This window comes from Ochotona princeps, chromosome 27 (assembly GCF_030435755.1).
Source record: "Ochotona princeps isolate mOchPri1 chromosome 27, mOchPri1.hap1, whole genome shotgun sequence".
NCBI lineage: Eukaryota > Metazoa > Chordata > Mammalia > Lagomorpha > Ochotonidae > Ochotona > Ochotona princeps.
In genome coordinates this window covers 8,053,956-8,068,321 of record NC_080858.1, presented here as the reverse complement: position 1 = coordinate 8,068,321, position 14,366 = coordinate 8,053,956, and the positions used below count along the sequence as shown (strand labels likewise).

At 43.5% G+C, this 14,366-nt stretch overlaps 1 protein-coding gene across 1 annotated transcript in view; it reads right to left on the bottom strand.

Moving 5' to 3' along the window:
* The window catches only part of ITPR2 (inositol 1,4,5-trisphosphate receptor type 2), a 418,343-nt gene that overhangs the window by 216,690 nt on the left and 187,287 nt on the right, over positions 1–14,366 (bottom strand). Inside the window, exons 31-32 of the mRNA XM_058655945.1 lie at positions 13,988–14,239; positions 10,787–10,912 (exon numbers count right to left, since the gene is read on the bottom strand). Coding sequence (XP_058511928.1) covers positions 10,787–10,912; positions 13,988–14,239 — 378 coding nt within the window. The remainder of the gene's footprint in view (positions 1–10,786; positions 10,913–13,987; positions 14,240–14,366) is intronic.

Below are 14,366 nucleotides of genomic sequence, written 5' to 3'. Positions count from 1 at the left end.
TTCCAATGCACCATCATGCTTTAGTTCATTTTGAGAATGAACTGAGATATATATCACCAAATTTACAAGCCATTTGTAAATGGTTTGGGGGGGCATTTGTCTACCCAAGACAAACACAAAGAGATCTTCCCTCACAGGTGCACTCCCCCAATGCCAGGGGCTAGACAAGGCAAAAGTTAGGAGCTAGGAACGTAACTCGGGTCTCCCATATGGGTGGCAAGGGCCCAGTTACTTGGACCATAGCTGGTGCATCCTGGTGTCTGCCTGGATTTGATTCCCAGGTTTGTTCTTGCTTCCAGCTTCCTGTTGTGCAGACTCTGGGAGGTCCTGTAGATGAGTAAGCTTACAAACATGGGACCTCTTGCTCTCAGGCTTTGTGGAAGAGAAAGAGTAGGGTAACCACTACACTTCCGCCTCAAACCCCACCTCCCTCTCCTGGCTGAGGTTTTACCACTGTCTGTTCTCTGCACACAGCTCCTTTTAGAGCCCATCAATGTCCCCAAGATATTCCCAGGCTCCAGTCACACTGGCCTGCCTCTTGTGTTTCAGGCAAGAAGAGGGTAACTACTGCCACCCCATCATCACACAGTGGAAACAAGGTACTTTAATAATAAAGTAAACACTTGTAGCAATGAAACATTGATAACAGGGCACCTACTTCCTCAGTATTTTATCCCTCCTACTGTTTCTAACCCCTATCCACATATAGGGGCTAGGACTCACTGTTGGGCCTGTAGCCAATGACCCCTTTTGTCGATTCAATTATACTTTAAAAATTGCTTTATTTTGTATTTCTTGCATTGTTAACAAGGCACTTTCATTCTCATGAGTGATCATGTGCAAACAGCTCCAACTCCAAAACCAATTTCCAAAAACCTGGACAATGACCACACATTACGTATAAGATTAATAGACATTTCATCATAAGCTTTCTTCAGTTCAATTTTTGCATTTGGCCCTCTTGATTTTTTAATAATATTTTTCCATTTTATTATTATCATTTTATGATACAGTTCCATAGGCTCCTGGTATTTCCCTTATCCCAGCCCCAATTCTGCCTCCCACGACCTCTTGATTTTTGTTTTGATTGTTTTGTTTCTCAAGAGGCAGAGAGATGTGTGGCACGGACAGGCAGAAGGAACAGGAAGCAAAGGGAAATAAAGAAGAAGAAAGAATGAACACGCATAGGCTGGTTCATTTCCCACGTGCCCTGTGACAGCTGCAGTTTGTACTGAAGCCAGGAGCCAAGAATGCTAACAAGGACTCCCACATCAGTAACAGAAACCCAGCTGCATGAGTCAACCCTGCTGCCTCTCCAGGTCTTCATCAGCCAGGAGCCGGAATTTGCATAGCAGTCTGGATTTGAACTCGGGCACTCTGACATGGCCTTTGGGCATCTCAAGCAGCATCCCAACTCTCTTGTTAAGATAACTCTCATCAGGGTCCAGCGGCGTGGCCTAGCAGCTGAAGTCCTCATCTTGAATGCCCCGGGATCCCATATGGCACTGGTTCTAATCCTGGCAGCTCCACTTCCCATCCAGCTCCCTGCTTGTGGCCTGGGAAGGCAGTCGAGGACGGCCCAAAGCCTTGGGACCCTGCACCCGCGTGGGAGACCCGGATCGGTGCAGCACCGGCCGTTGCGGACATTGGGGAGTGAATCATCAGACGGAAGATCTTCCTCTCTGTCTCTCCTCCTCTCTGTATATCTGACTTTGTAATAAAATAAATAAATCTTTAAAAAAAAAAGATAACTCTCATCACTACAACGTGTTTCAGAAAGTGAAGCAGGAATCAGCCACTGCAGTTTGGAGGAAAGAAGAGGTAAGAAACCATTCCCACAATTAGAATCTATCCTCCTGAATACCAGTTACTAACCTAGCCTGCTCATCATTACAGACTCAGTACCTCAACACACAAAGAGCCTTCTCAAATTACTGGCTGGACCCATACACATCAGGTGAAATATCTAGGCACAATTATGAAAAAATGTCTCCTCTTGCATTTCTCTTCCACTGCTCCTAAAGAGGCTGCCACCCTCCCAAAGATGGCAGACCATGCTAAGTGTTGTCCAATACCAGAGCTGCAGTATCCTGCAGAACTTCTTCTTTCTCTAGTTAGTTAGGTAGTTAAAAAGGCAGGGCAACAAAAAGAAAGATCCTCCATCTCTGGCTTACTCCACAAATGACATCCAAGGGACATCTTAACCAAGGAGTCAAAGGCTATTGCAACCAGCCATACCCCCTGCTCCTGTGTCACTAGCACAGCTTGGATCACCTAGAACACAAACCTAAGGATCATTCCAGCATTCCCCAGAGACAGGAAAAATATTCCTGGAAAAGTTGAAGATGACCCTTCATATGTATTTTAATCTGCATCCCTTTACTTCTGTGGCTAAAGCTTCTCCAAGTGGTTTTGTGTCTTCTCATGTGAAAGAATGGCTTGGGTCCCAGCTGCTCCCTGTTAATGGGCCTGAAAAAGCAACAGAAGATGGCCCAAGTGCATGGGTCCTTGCCACCCACATGGGATACTTGGTTGAAGTTCCTGATCACACACAAAACTGTCATGTTTGGGATTCTAAACTCATTCTTTTTAAAGGTAACATTTTTCTGAATATCGATTTACACCTATATTGATTGTCAGAACTACAGCAAAAATGCAGAAAAATGACCCACAATCCAACAAATCAGATGAAACTACAATGAGCTGCTCTTTGTTCTTCTATCCTTTTTGCTTTGGTATGCACGTTTCACATGACCGGAACCAACCTGAATAACTAGCTTTGGATCCCACCTTTTATCCTCAAAACATTCTCAAATGAAAAATCCTTAATAAAAAAAAACAAACAAAAATCTCCATGAGTCTAACATCCCATCTTACAGACAGATCATAATTGAATTATTTTGCTATATTTAAACTATTTGTTGCTGTATATCAGTATAAAGGAGCCCAACATTCCCCCACTACAAATCCTTGCTAGCACTTCTGATCATTTCTCAAGGACAGGTGCCTGCAAGTGAAAGGATCTGATTCATCGCAAAGGTGTGGAAGCAGCAGGTATCCTCACTCCCATACAGGAGTGCCTGGGCTCATTCCTAGTTTCAGCTCCTGACTCCACTTCCTACTAACACAGACCCTGGAAGACAGCAGTGACAGCTAAAGTAATTGGGTTTCTGTCACTCTCCCGGATTGAGATTTCAGCTGCTGGCACCAGTCCAGTCCAATACCAGCTGTTGAAGGTATCTGGGGAATGAACCAACAGATAATCTATCTACCTACTAGCTTTGCTAGCTACCTACCTCTTGCTCTTTTTGCTTCCCCTTCTCTGATTCTCAAATAAATTTTAAAAAATATGATAAAGATATGAAGATTTTTCTTAATGCATCACCAAAATTCTTTCTCAGAAAAATCTGTATAAAATCATCCTCTCAACGACAGCCAGGCGAATGCATGTTCCAAAACATCACCAGTGTATATTATTCTCTTGTCTTCTTGTAACTTGGATACTTGAAAGTTGGATCTTATTCTCCTTCATATTTTTATGTATACTTTTGGAGGCTTATTAACCATTTGCATTTCCCCTTCTATAAATTATGAATGCTTTTCTTCTATTTTCTTATTCATGGTGTTCTTTCTTACTGTTTTAGTTTGTGATGATTATTATCACTGTAAGTCTATTACTTTTATTAAAAGTGTTATTATACAAGTTTATTTTTATTTATGCTTCTATGAACCTCAGTATAAATTTTCAAAGTGAAATAACTATGATTTTACTTAACTAATTTCAGCCATGGCTTTTACATATTAAAAAACTTACTATCCAAAAACAGATAAATATCTTCCTGCCTTTCCCCCGTTTTTATTGCTTCAAATTTTTATATTTGGCTTGGCTCTAAAATTCTTTGTACTTAATGCTATTAGCTGATATGCATTTATTTCACTTCCAGGAGCCAGTGTTCTCAAGAACTATTTTAATTTTATCTATTTGAAAGTGATAGGGCAAGAACATTTGCTATCAGCTGACCCAGTCCCCAGTTGTCTGTAATAGTCAGGAGTTGGCAACTCAGCCTAGGTCTCCCACATGCGGTGGCGAAAACCCAAGTATTTATCACCTGCTTCTTTTCAGGGTGCTCAGCAGCAGAGCGCTGAAATGAGGACTGCAGCTGGAACCCAAACCCAGGCCCCCTACGTTGGTGTGACCTGCCACCATGACATGTGGGGGGTGAGCCACCCAGGGAAAAGTGAAAGAGCTGAGGAAGGAGTGAAAACAATTGATGTGAGGAGCCGCAAATTGGGAGACAGAATAGAACCCTCATAAGATATGGGGGAAGAAGACAAAAGCAATGCAAAGAGGGCTGGCAGTGTGTTAGGGAGAGGCCAAATCACACAGGGGTTTTACGCTGAATAAAATAAGACCGGAAGTCACCGGCAGAATCTTAGCAAGAACACAATCGGAGCCAACCACTTCCTCCTCTACCTTCTTCCTTCCATTCCCATCTTCTCCACACCCTTCTTCCTCTTTAATTACTATGGCTGCTATACAGAGAATGGAGAGAGAGATGGGGCAAGAGAGGAAGCAGGGATGGAGGTTGTGAAGCCACCATGATAGTACAGATAAGAGCTAGGTGTGGCAACCCTGGAGCAGGGTGGTTGTGATGGTACTCATCAGATGTGGCCTGAAGGACTGAACGGAGGGTGTGAGGACATGACAGACATTTAGAAATGACACCGAGATGCTTTGCCTGGATGATCAGAGGAAGCCACGGAATTGCCATTTACCAAGCTGATGAAGACCTGACAAGGAATGACCCTACAACGGGGCATGGGAATGAATGAAGAGCTTGAGGCTGGATGGTCAGAGAAGAAGCCACTGAGACAGTTAGCTCTGTGGGACTGAATACCACAGGAAAGGTGCAGGCTTCAGTCATCCTGTTAGGATGTTAGGAGAGAAGTTAAGATCACCAAGCAACTACAATGCAGAAATAACGATGCAGGACAGGAAGATAACTAATTCATCAGCAAGAAGAGTTAAATGAAGGGTCAGTGTACGTGGGCAACAGCATCACAACTCAGCAGACCAAGCAAGGAAAGCAATCACACAACAGCATAAAGTGCTTTCCAAAGCAGCAAAATTACCGAAGGTTTTCTACCTCTTAATTTCTTCACAATGTTTGCTAACAGGGTCATCATATGAAAAGAACCCTTCAAGACAATTTTTATCAAAGGCTCCTCCAACTCAACAAAGAAAATTATTCAAAACCTGTTTAATCCTAGGAAATCAAATAAGTCAGAAAGTGTGTTTCAACACACATAAATTTTATCTTTTCTCTTGCCTCCTACCTATTTGTTAAGGGAGTAAACATCTCAGGTGGTCTGTCTGAAAGTGAAACAGTCATTGATCTTGTTAAGCAATGACGGATGGGGCAATGGCATGGCCCTGTGTGAGGCAGACCTTCTAAACTATTCCTTGGTCTAATTTCATTCTGCCAATACATCATTTAGAACACAGTTGGTCATTACAGGATCTTGACATTGATAGTAAAATTGGGAACATCTTCCAAAAAATATATGGGCTGAGGCTAACATTGATCATCATGTACTCTTTCCATCTGTTTTCTAATAATGACCGAAATCCTCTGACTTTGCAACAACAATCAGTCAGGGAGCCAGAGAGCATCTCTGAGCTACAACACCAATGCTAGCCGTGCTGGAACATACATCAGCGTGGGCTGTCAGGAAATGCTCTGAACGACAGGGAAACGACTTTTCGTGAGTCTAATCGCTTCACTCCCTCCCTGAACCTGGTGTGTTTACAGGACATGGATCTTGTCATCAGGAAATCAGAATGAAACAGCGATGTGAAACAATCTAGTGCCCGCATATCAAAAACAATATTTCAGAAAAGATTCTCACATGGGGCTTCACAGGATAAAAAATCAGGGCATGCCAACAGGAAAGTGAAGGACAGTAACGGGGCGCAGGCAGAGGGGAGAATGAAGAGAGCAAACGCAAGTACCCTGGTAGCTGCGCTCCTACATCAAAACACGAGAAAGGTGTTCCTAGTTCCACGTTCCTAGTTCATTTGCTTTTTAATCAAAATTGCTCTCCAGATTCCTACTAAAATAAAATTGTACTCAGTCCCATTCTGCTCACTACACCTCTAAATAGAAACACCAACTAGAGGAAAGTCGGGGAGCCCAGAAAACTTATGAGACAAGAAACCGTGCTAAGACTTGAGGCAGGGATAGGAGACCTGAGAATTATCATGAAATGTGAGTTGAGAAGGAACTAGTGAGGAAAACCCACCTGCTGAGGTGTTGGGGAATAACACCACAAACCCAAGCACCAAAAACTGAGAGCCAGGGACTAGGAGAAAAGACAGCTCAGACAGCAAGGAAGGGAGTGTGGGCTTTAATAGCATGGGGGGAGGTGGCAGGGTAGGAGGGATATTAGGAGTACAGGGTAGTGAGGATCAGTTACAGCAGTAGGCGGGTGCCAGGAATACATGGCTACAAGGGATTGGTGGATAGGGTTGTCAGGGAACAAAATTGAGCATGGAACTAACGAGTCAGAAACTGAAACAAAAGGGGTCTGAAAGCCTAAGGGAAACCCAAACTGAAACTTACACGAGCTGAAGTCTAAGGGAAAGGACTAACGAAGGTGATAGTGGGTCTAAAATGCTGGGCCTCTCATCAATCCTCAGGGCTGATGGTCACACTAGGTTTCAGCAGACAAGCTCCTTCATGATGGGCTAAGAGTGTGACCTCTGGGGAAACTAGGAAGCAATCTGTAAGATCTTGACTTCCTTTAAGATGTATCATTTTGTCACTTCAGAGCAGATCACCAGAGGGGAAAATGCGCCACTTAGAATTCACATCTGCATCTTGGCTTAACTGAATCATTCTATGTTACTGCAGAGGGAAGAACTGTAAAATTTTGACTCAATTTAACAACTTTCAACAAAGTCGGGCAACAATGAAACCATCTCCAGAAACAACAAGATACATTCCAGTAGATGCTGAAGACTAGCAACCAGGTAAGAAGCTGAACTACATGACTGTTCACTGTGTCCAACCCTGAGACCCTTCAGAGTCAACTGACTGAATGCCTAAGCTTCACATTCCCTTCCCCTTGTCTCACTGGTGCAAGTCAACTGTTCCAGGATCTCAGATCTTTGTGTTAACATCTCCTGTGAAGCATGCTTGAAGTCCTGTGCATGCTCAGCTTCATGGTCAAGGTTTGGTTTGACTCCGGTGCATTTATATGCTGCATAGTACCCACTCTGGTTATCCTAAACATTACTGTTCAGAACAGGTCCTTGGGAAAGCTAGAAAGACAGAGAAAGAAAGAAAGAAAGAGAGAAAGAACGAAAGAAAGAACGAATGAACGAAAGAACGAATGAACGAAAGAACGAATGAACGAAAGAACGAAAGAATGAACAAAAGAACGAAAGAACGAAAGAAAAGACTTCAAATAATCTTGCATTCAGTGATGAGTTAAATAAAGAAGTTATTAATCCTCTTTACTAGGTACTGATACACATTCAGAGTTCAACACACACTACCTCAATATTCTCATTTTCATTTCGCAAATAAGGAAACTTGAGGTCCTAGGGGTTAATACTTCACCCATGCGGCCTGAGTTGGCAAGAAGCCGAGTCTGAGCTCAGATGCTGGTTTGGATCAATCTTTTGAAATCTCTTCCCTGTACCACCAGGCTCTACCACAGTGATTTTCTAAGTGTGGTCCCCAGAAAGGCAGCTGCAAAGCACTGTAAAACTTACTAAAAATGACTGGACAATAAGATGTTGGACTCTATGTTTGGTATACGCTTGCAATGGGGGAATCTCAACTGAACTTGAGCTGTGGTTATGCAACAAGGTGGAGGAATCCACCATGGTGGGAGGGTTTGGGGAGGGGTGGGGAGAACCCAAGTATCTATGTAACTGTGTCACATAATACAATGTAATTACTGAAGTTAAATAATAAATAATTAAAAAAAAACTTACTAAAAATGTCAAGTCTTACACACAGGCAATCAGAATCTTTGGGGTGCAGAATCCAGTGCTCTGCTCTTTTAATGAGCCCTCCCAGTAAGACCGGTGTTTACTGAAGTTTGGGAACTAGTGCTCCACTGAACAGACAACTTGTCTTCCAGCCTGCATCCTACTCACTTAACCAGATTTGTGTTCACAACTTGGAGAAGCCACACCAGCTCCTTCATCCTTCCTCAGTGACAGAGACACCTCAGATTTCCTGTCCATCCAGGAGATGGGTCAGAGGTTTGGTGCTTTGAAATAGAAATGAGAGAAAGGAGGGAACAAACATTTCTTCACTGCAGCTCAGTGGTCAGACATGAACAGCTACAGACCAAGAAAACCTGAAACTCCCCTGCAGACTTTCTATAGCAAATAATATTCAATAGCTACCTAACCAAAACACTTAAACATCATACATGCAGACTGTTTTAAAAGGAAAATAAATCCATTTAATTTTTGCTCTATCAATATATGAATGGGAAGCACGTGGGTTACCCTCGATGACACAGTCGATGGCAGTCATAACAAGATCTCTTTGGATTAAAAAATAAGACTCCTTTAGTTTTATTACTCATGCTGTCTAGAATGTGACCTTGGTCTTTCTCCATCTTAACTGAAGTCTGTAGCACTGAGCAACTCTGCAAATCAGTCTATAATCTCTTTCATATCTTCCTGCACGTGCAGTTTTAAGGATCAGCCATTGCTGTGTAAGTTGCCCTTTACCTCAAGGTCCCTACTGACACTGGTGGCAGACACACATAAGGTTTTCACAGGGAAACAGAAACGACTTTATTTCACATGTGCCTGAATACACTTGCATGAAAGCTAAAACAAGCACATTTCACCTGGAAATCTTGCAGAAAATAGAAGTTTCTACACTTTGCTGTATCATCCAAGGGTGCTTTCAGGTGTCTGGCTCAGTGATCAGAGCTTTTGTGTAACTGGTCACCCCTCCTTCAGTAAAGGTGCTGTACAGACCACAGTTAATGTTCCTTCTTAGAAAATCAAGGGTAAATGGACATCAATTACACCAAGCTCCAAATCCATCTCCCCATGGCCACCAGCACTGAGGAGGACAGTGGGTCTCCCACATTCTCCATATGCTATGTTCTAGTAGAATCCCTATTTGAAGATTTCTCATAACTGTCCAGCAAAAACTAGAGCATATTTTAAACAAAGCCACTGAAACACAGACTCTGCATATTTCAGTAACTTAGGATATAAAACAAAAGCCTAAGATGGGCTGAAAGAAATTAGTTTGATCTGTGAGGATGACCCCTTCCTTCCTTTCTTCATTTACTCACTTATTCAATGTTAACAGAAGAAAAACATATGCCAGGAAGTATCTAGAAAATGTCAAGTGGCTCCATGTGTCCTCCCTGAAGGCCCCCAACAAATAGACGAGAGGAAATGGACTCGGAGTGAAGCAGAATGTAATTTCGCTGACATGAGCGAAAATGCTGGGTGATTACATTACTGGAATGCTTTCCCGGGGAAGCGTCTGGGTAACAGCAGAGGGCAACCTGGCCCTGAGGAGTCTGGTCAAGCACCTATCTGCTTGAAAGCAGTGGTCAGGACCTCTGGAGGCCTCTTCCATCTGTGGCTCATAATCGCATCCCCAGGAAGAGGTGGAACACAAGCCGACCTCTGCCAAATGTCTTCTCTACCCCATGTAGAAAAGCCACCAAAACTCCCACTGTGTAACTGGAGTCCTCAGCAAATCAGACAAAAGGAAATACTCATCTGTTTCCATATGCACTGACTTTTTTGTGTGCAAACTACCTAATGAAGTTTCAATCTCATTCACAGCTTTAGGAATATAAGGGTTATATGCAAAGGAAGTAGATTTACCACAAATTTACATGAAAATTCCTAATGCTGCTTATCCAACATACAGCTTGATGAGCTAGACACCTGCTCTGGTAGTTAAAAATATCTACATCTCACTTTGAAGGACCTGGGCTCAAACCTCCACACTTACCTAGGATTTCACTTTCCTGCTAACCAGCAGCAGTGACAGCTTAAGTCTTTGGGCCACCCACACGGGAGACCTGGATGGCATTCCCAGCTCTCAGCTTGGGCACCTTGCTGTTTCCAGCACTTGGAGAGTCGACCAATCGATTGGAGTGTGCTCCATCTCCTGCCTCTCAAGTAAATGCTAATTTTTTAAAAGACTGATGGATAGGGGAAAAAAATGGATGGATACATGACAGATGAACAGGTGACAGATAGTAACAGGTAGCCAGATGACAGTTAAATGAAAGGGCAGGTAGAAAGAGGACTTTCCTGCTATGGCTTGGATACACTTTTTCCCTCAAGGGTTCATGTGTCAGGAGCATGGTCCTCTGTGTGTTGGTATTGGGAGACAGCGCAGAACATCTAAGAGGTGGGACCTACTGGGAAGGGATGAGGTCACTGAGGATAGTCTTCAGAAGAAGCTGTCATTCTCATGGGATCCTGCTTAGTTGTACTGAAGGGGTTACAACATTGAGTCCAGGCTCTTCTGAATCTCTGACTTCCTCACCACACACTCTCCTCTCACACACACACTCCTGCCATGATGCCATCTGGCAACGTAGCACAGCCACGGGGGACAGGACACAGCAAGTACCACTCTGTCTGGACCTGCAGTCTCAAACTGTGCACTCAATAAACTTTCTTACAAAGTATTCAGCATCAGACAGCAATGGAAGATGGACTATCACATGTACCAAACACAAAGCAAACTTTAATGGTCAGTCTGGAACTCACCCTTGCCATATCCACCAAGAAGTTCTCAAATAACTTCCAAATGTGGTTGCTTGTATAGATTTCTTTCATTTCCACCTCGGTGTCAACGTAACAGTGGTTAACAAAATTCACGTAGGCAATTTTAACCTGTGCAAGTTTCAAACACAGACAGCTTTGTCACTTTCAAATATGAATTATGAAAAGTTAAATAAAATCTGTTACTTCCTATAGCAGATTAGCATATGTTTTTGCATCAAGTTACAAATCCCATTTCCCTTCTTTTACTACAGTTATCCACTCAAAAACTAAGGGGTGAGCAGATGACCTGCAGTGGACACTGGTAGGAGAAACCACACTTTGCTCAAACCAAATCTGATACATGGATATCCCACAAGCCAAAAGCATGCGTCTGAATAGGTGTTGTGAGCTAAGCTACTGCTTGCTATGTCAGCATCCCACATGCCAGTGCCAGTCTGAGACATGGCTATTTGGCATCCAATCCAGCTCTCTGCTAATGTGTCTGGGAAAGCAGTGAATGGGAGTCCAAGTTTTGGGGACTCTTCACCCTTGTGGGAGACCTGGATGGAGCTGTGGGCTTCGTCTTGTCTCAGTGCTAGGTGTTGCAGTCATTTGGGAAGCAAATCAGTATATAGGAGTTACCCCTTTCTCCCTCCCACAGCCCACCTTCTGCCTTTCAAATAATTTTTTAAAACAAAGTTTTGTTTTATTTTTATTGTAAAGTCAGATACACAGAGGGGAGGAGACAGAAAGGAAAATCTTTCACCCACTGGTTTACTCCCAAAGTGGCTGCAATGGCTGGAGCTGAGCCAATCTCAAGCCAGGAGCACAGAGCCCCTTCTGGGTCTCCCACACGGGTGCAGGGCTTTGGGCCGTCCTCGATTGCTTTCCCAGGTCACAAGCAGGGAGCTGGATGGAAAGCGTGGTGGCCGGGACTAGAACTGGTACCCATATGGGAACCTAGCACATGCAAGGTGAGGACTTTAGCCACTAGGCTACCACATCTGGTCCAAATAAATTAAAGAAAAAAAACACATTTACATGGCTACTTCTGAGCGAAAAAGAAAAAAAACAGGCTCATCTTTAACCAGAAGAAACAGGACTCAACAATGGAGATGGAAAAACTGCTTCACAGAAACAGGGACATTCCTCATGAAGGGCTAGGAGGCATTACAACAAGTAACATTTCCAAGTGCATAGAGTAGGTGGGTTTGGGTTTTGATTTTCTCTCATTATGTAAATCTGATAAGTGCTACATATCTCAGCCCCCCCCAAAACACATTTACATAAAAAACATGATAAACAACTGCCAGGAACTCAGGGACTCCTAGTGATATCCAAAAGGACGACAGGGCCAGTTTTCATGCCCTTTGAGCTTCTTAACACTTGATGAAGGTCCAAGCCTCGCCATCAGTGTTACAGCACCTGTACCAAGGGTGATCACAGGGCAGCAGAACCTGAGCCATTTGGGGTGCTATCAAAATCATGCTGACAGCAACTGATGTTTAATTGGCTCATGCCATAGGCCAAACACCCTCAGCATTTTGTACGTCTGAAGTTATTTTAGTCCTCCAGCTATCCTATCTGTACATACTATCATCATTGTACTTCACAACTGTGCAAACTTGTGATTAGAAAGGTCAAGCAGGGGTGTGCTGCTGGCCTCCCAACAGACTCCCTGGGTTCAACCCATGGCTCCTGCTCCTGACTCCAGCAGTTTCTTGCTAATGCACACCGCTGGAGGCACTATCAACGGTTCCTGCCACCCACACATAGAATAACTAGGTCCCAATGTGGCACTGGCCCAGCTCCAGCTGCTGAAGTCATTTGGGGAGTGAACTAGCAACTCTTCCTCGCTCCTTCTCCCTCCCTCCCTTCCTCTCAAAGTATTTTAAAGGAAGATTAAGTAATTTATTGGAATCAGTCATATAGTTTGAAAACAATATAGCCAGGATTCTGATTCCTTAATTCATTTATTCAAAAAGTTACTTATTTGACATAGTCTCAGGTTTAGAGAATATACTAATGAACAGAACCCTAGTGGTTAGCCTCCTGGAGTTCAAAATCTTACAGAAGTGAATGAGGGATACAGACATTGGTTAACTATAACAAATTTGAAAGCCAAACTCCAAATTCTAGACTCTCAAGGGCTCTATTGAGGGAGGCCAGAAGAAATCTGTCCTCCAGCCAGCCCTGATAAAGCAGGCGTGAGGCCGTCCACAGTATAGAGAGGAGACTCTTGGATAAGTTAGGGGACATGACAGTGAAGGAACCGCATGTAGGCACAGAAGGAAGAGGCACAGTCAGGACCATGAACTCAAATAAGGGCAGGACTCAGGAAGTCCATCAGCATACCGCACCTTCCCTTTTGGGCAATCTATTTCCAACTGAGGTCTAAATCACCCTCAAATTAAGCTATCAATAATCCCCACAAAATGCCACAAGCACATACTCTCACTACTGTTTATAAGTAAAGCAGTCAACCTCACCTGAAACTTTTCATGTCACTGTGATGTGAAATGTCTGGGTTGATGTCATTGTCAGCCTCCCACACATTTATGAACTTTGAACAGTCCACCACCACAAGTAAGGGAAAGAAGAAAATGTGCATTTCTGGAAGGCTCATTAATAGACTCTAGCTGGCAGACAACCAGCTTCTACTGAGGTTTCTTTCTCCTTCTCTTTTTTTTTTTTCTTTTGTCATCAGATCCAAACCAGGAAAGCAGGTTCAAGAGGACAGGGGAACAAAGGAAATGGGGGTACCTATTTTCAGGAATGTATCTATTCCACAAAGCAGGGCAACCCTGAAGAGTCTAGCATGCCCCTGCAGCACCAGCAAGGCCTTTCCTATCAACAGTCATAATTTCTTTTCGAAGTAAGGTTTTGAGCTCAAAATCATTCTAAAGATTACAAGAAAACCTTTCTGGTTAATTCCTTTGCTAAGTTCAGAATGTAAGGGCCTCCCTCCAACAAGCCAACAGCAGCTGCCACTTCTAAAGAATTCACCACCTTCCACAACCTCCTGCAGAATTAAACAGCAGACCATTTCACACTCTTAAATTTTCCAAATTGTAGAGCTAAATACAGTTTCTTCCCAGAATGCACACGCTCATTGTAAATATCGGTAGGGGAAATTTCTGGCAATGAGGTGGGCTTCACACATTCTGGACGACTCTTCATTCACTCAGCTCTACTTCGGCTCACCTCAGGAATGCAGTCATCATGGGTCACCACTCTCACAATGTCATCCAGCGGCAGCAAGGAATTACACTTGATTTCCGTGTAGACGTTCTTGCCCTCTGTGCACGCGGCCAGCAACTCCACAAGCGTGATGTGGTAGGCTAAGGGGCCACTGTCATCCCCCCGGTCTCTCTCTGAGCACATCATGTGGAGCAGGATTGGAAAGGATGCTCTATCGTTGTAAAATATCAGCACGTCTTCACCGCCATTTATCAACTGGAATGGTAACAAGAGAACTTCTGTAGCGCAGTCCACATGTTCATCCTTGCAGTTATCTCCACAGACCTAATCTATCTGGAAACACATGGATCTCTCTGTAAAAGCACAGATAATACTGAAAAAA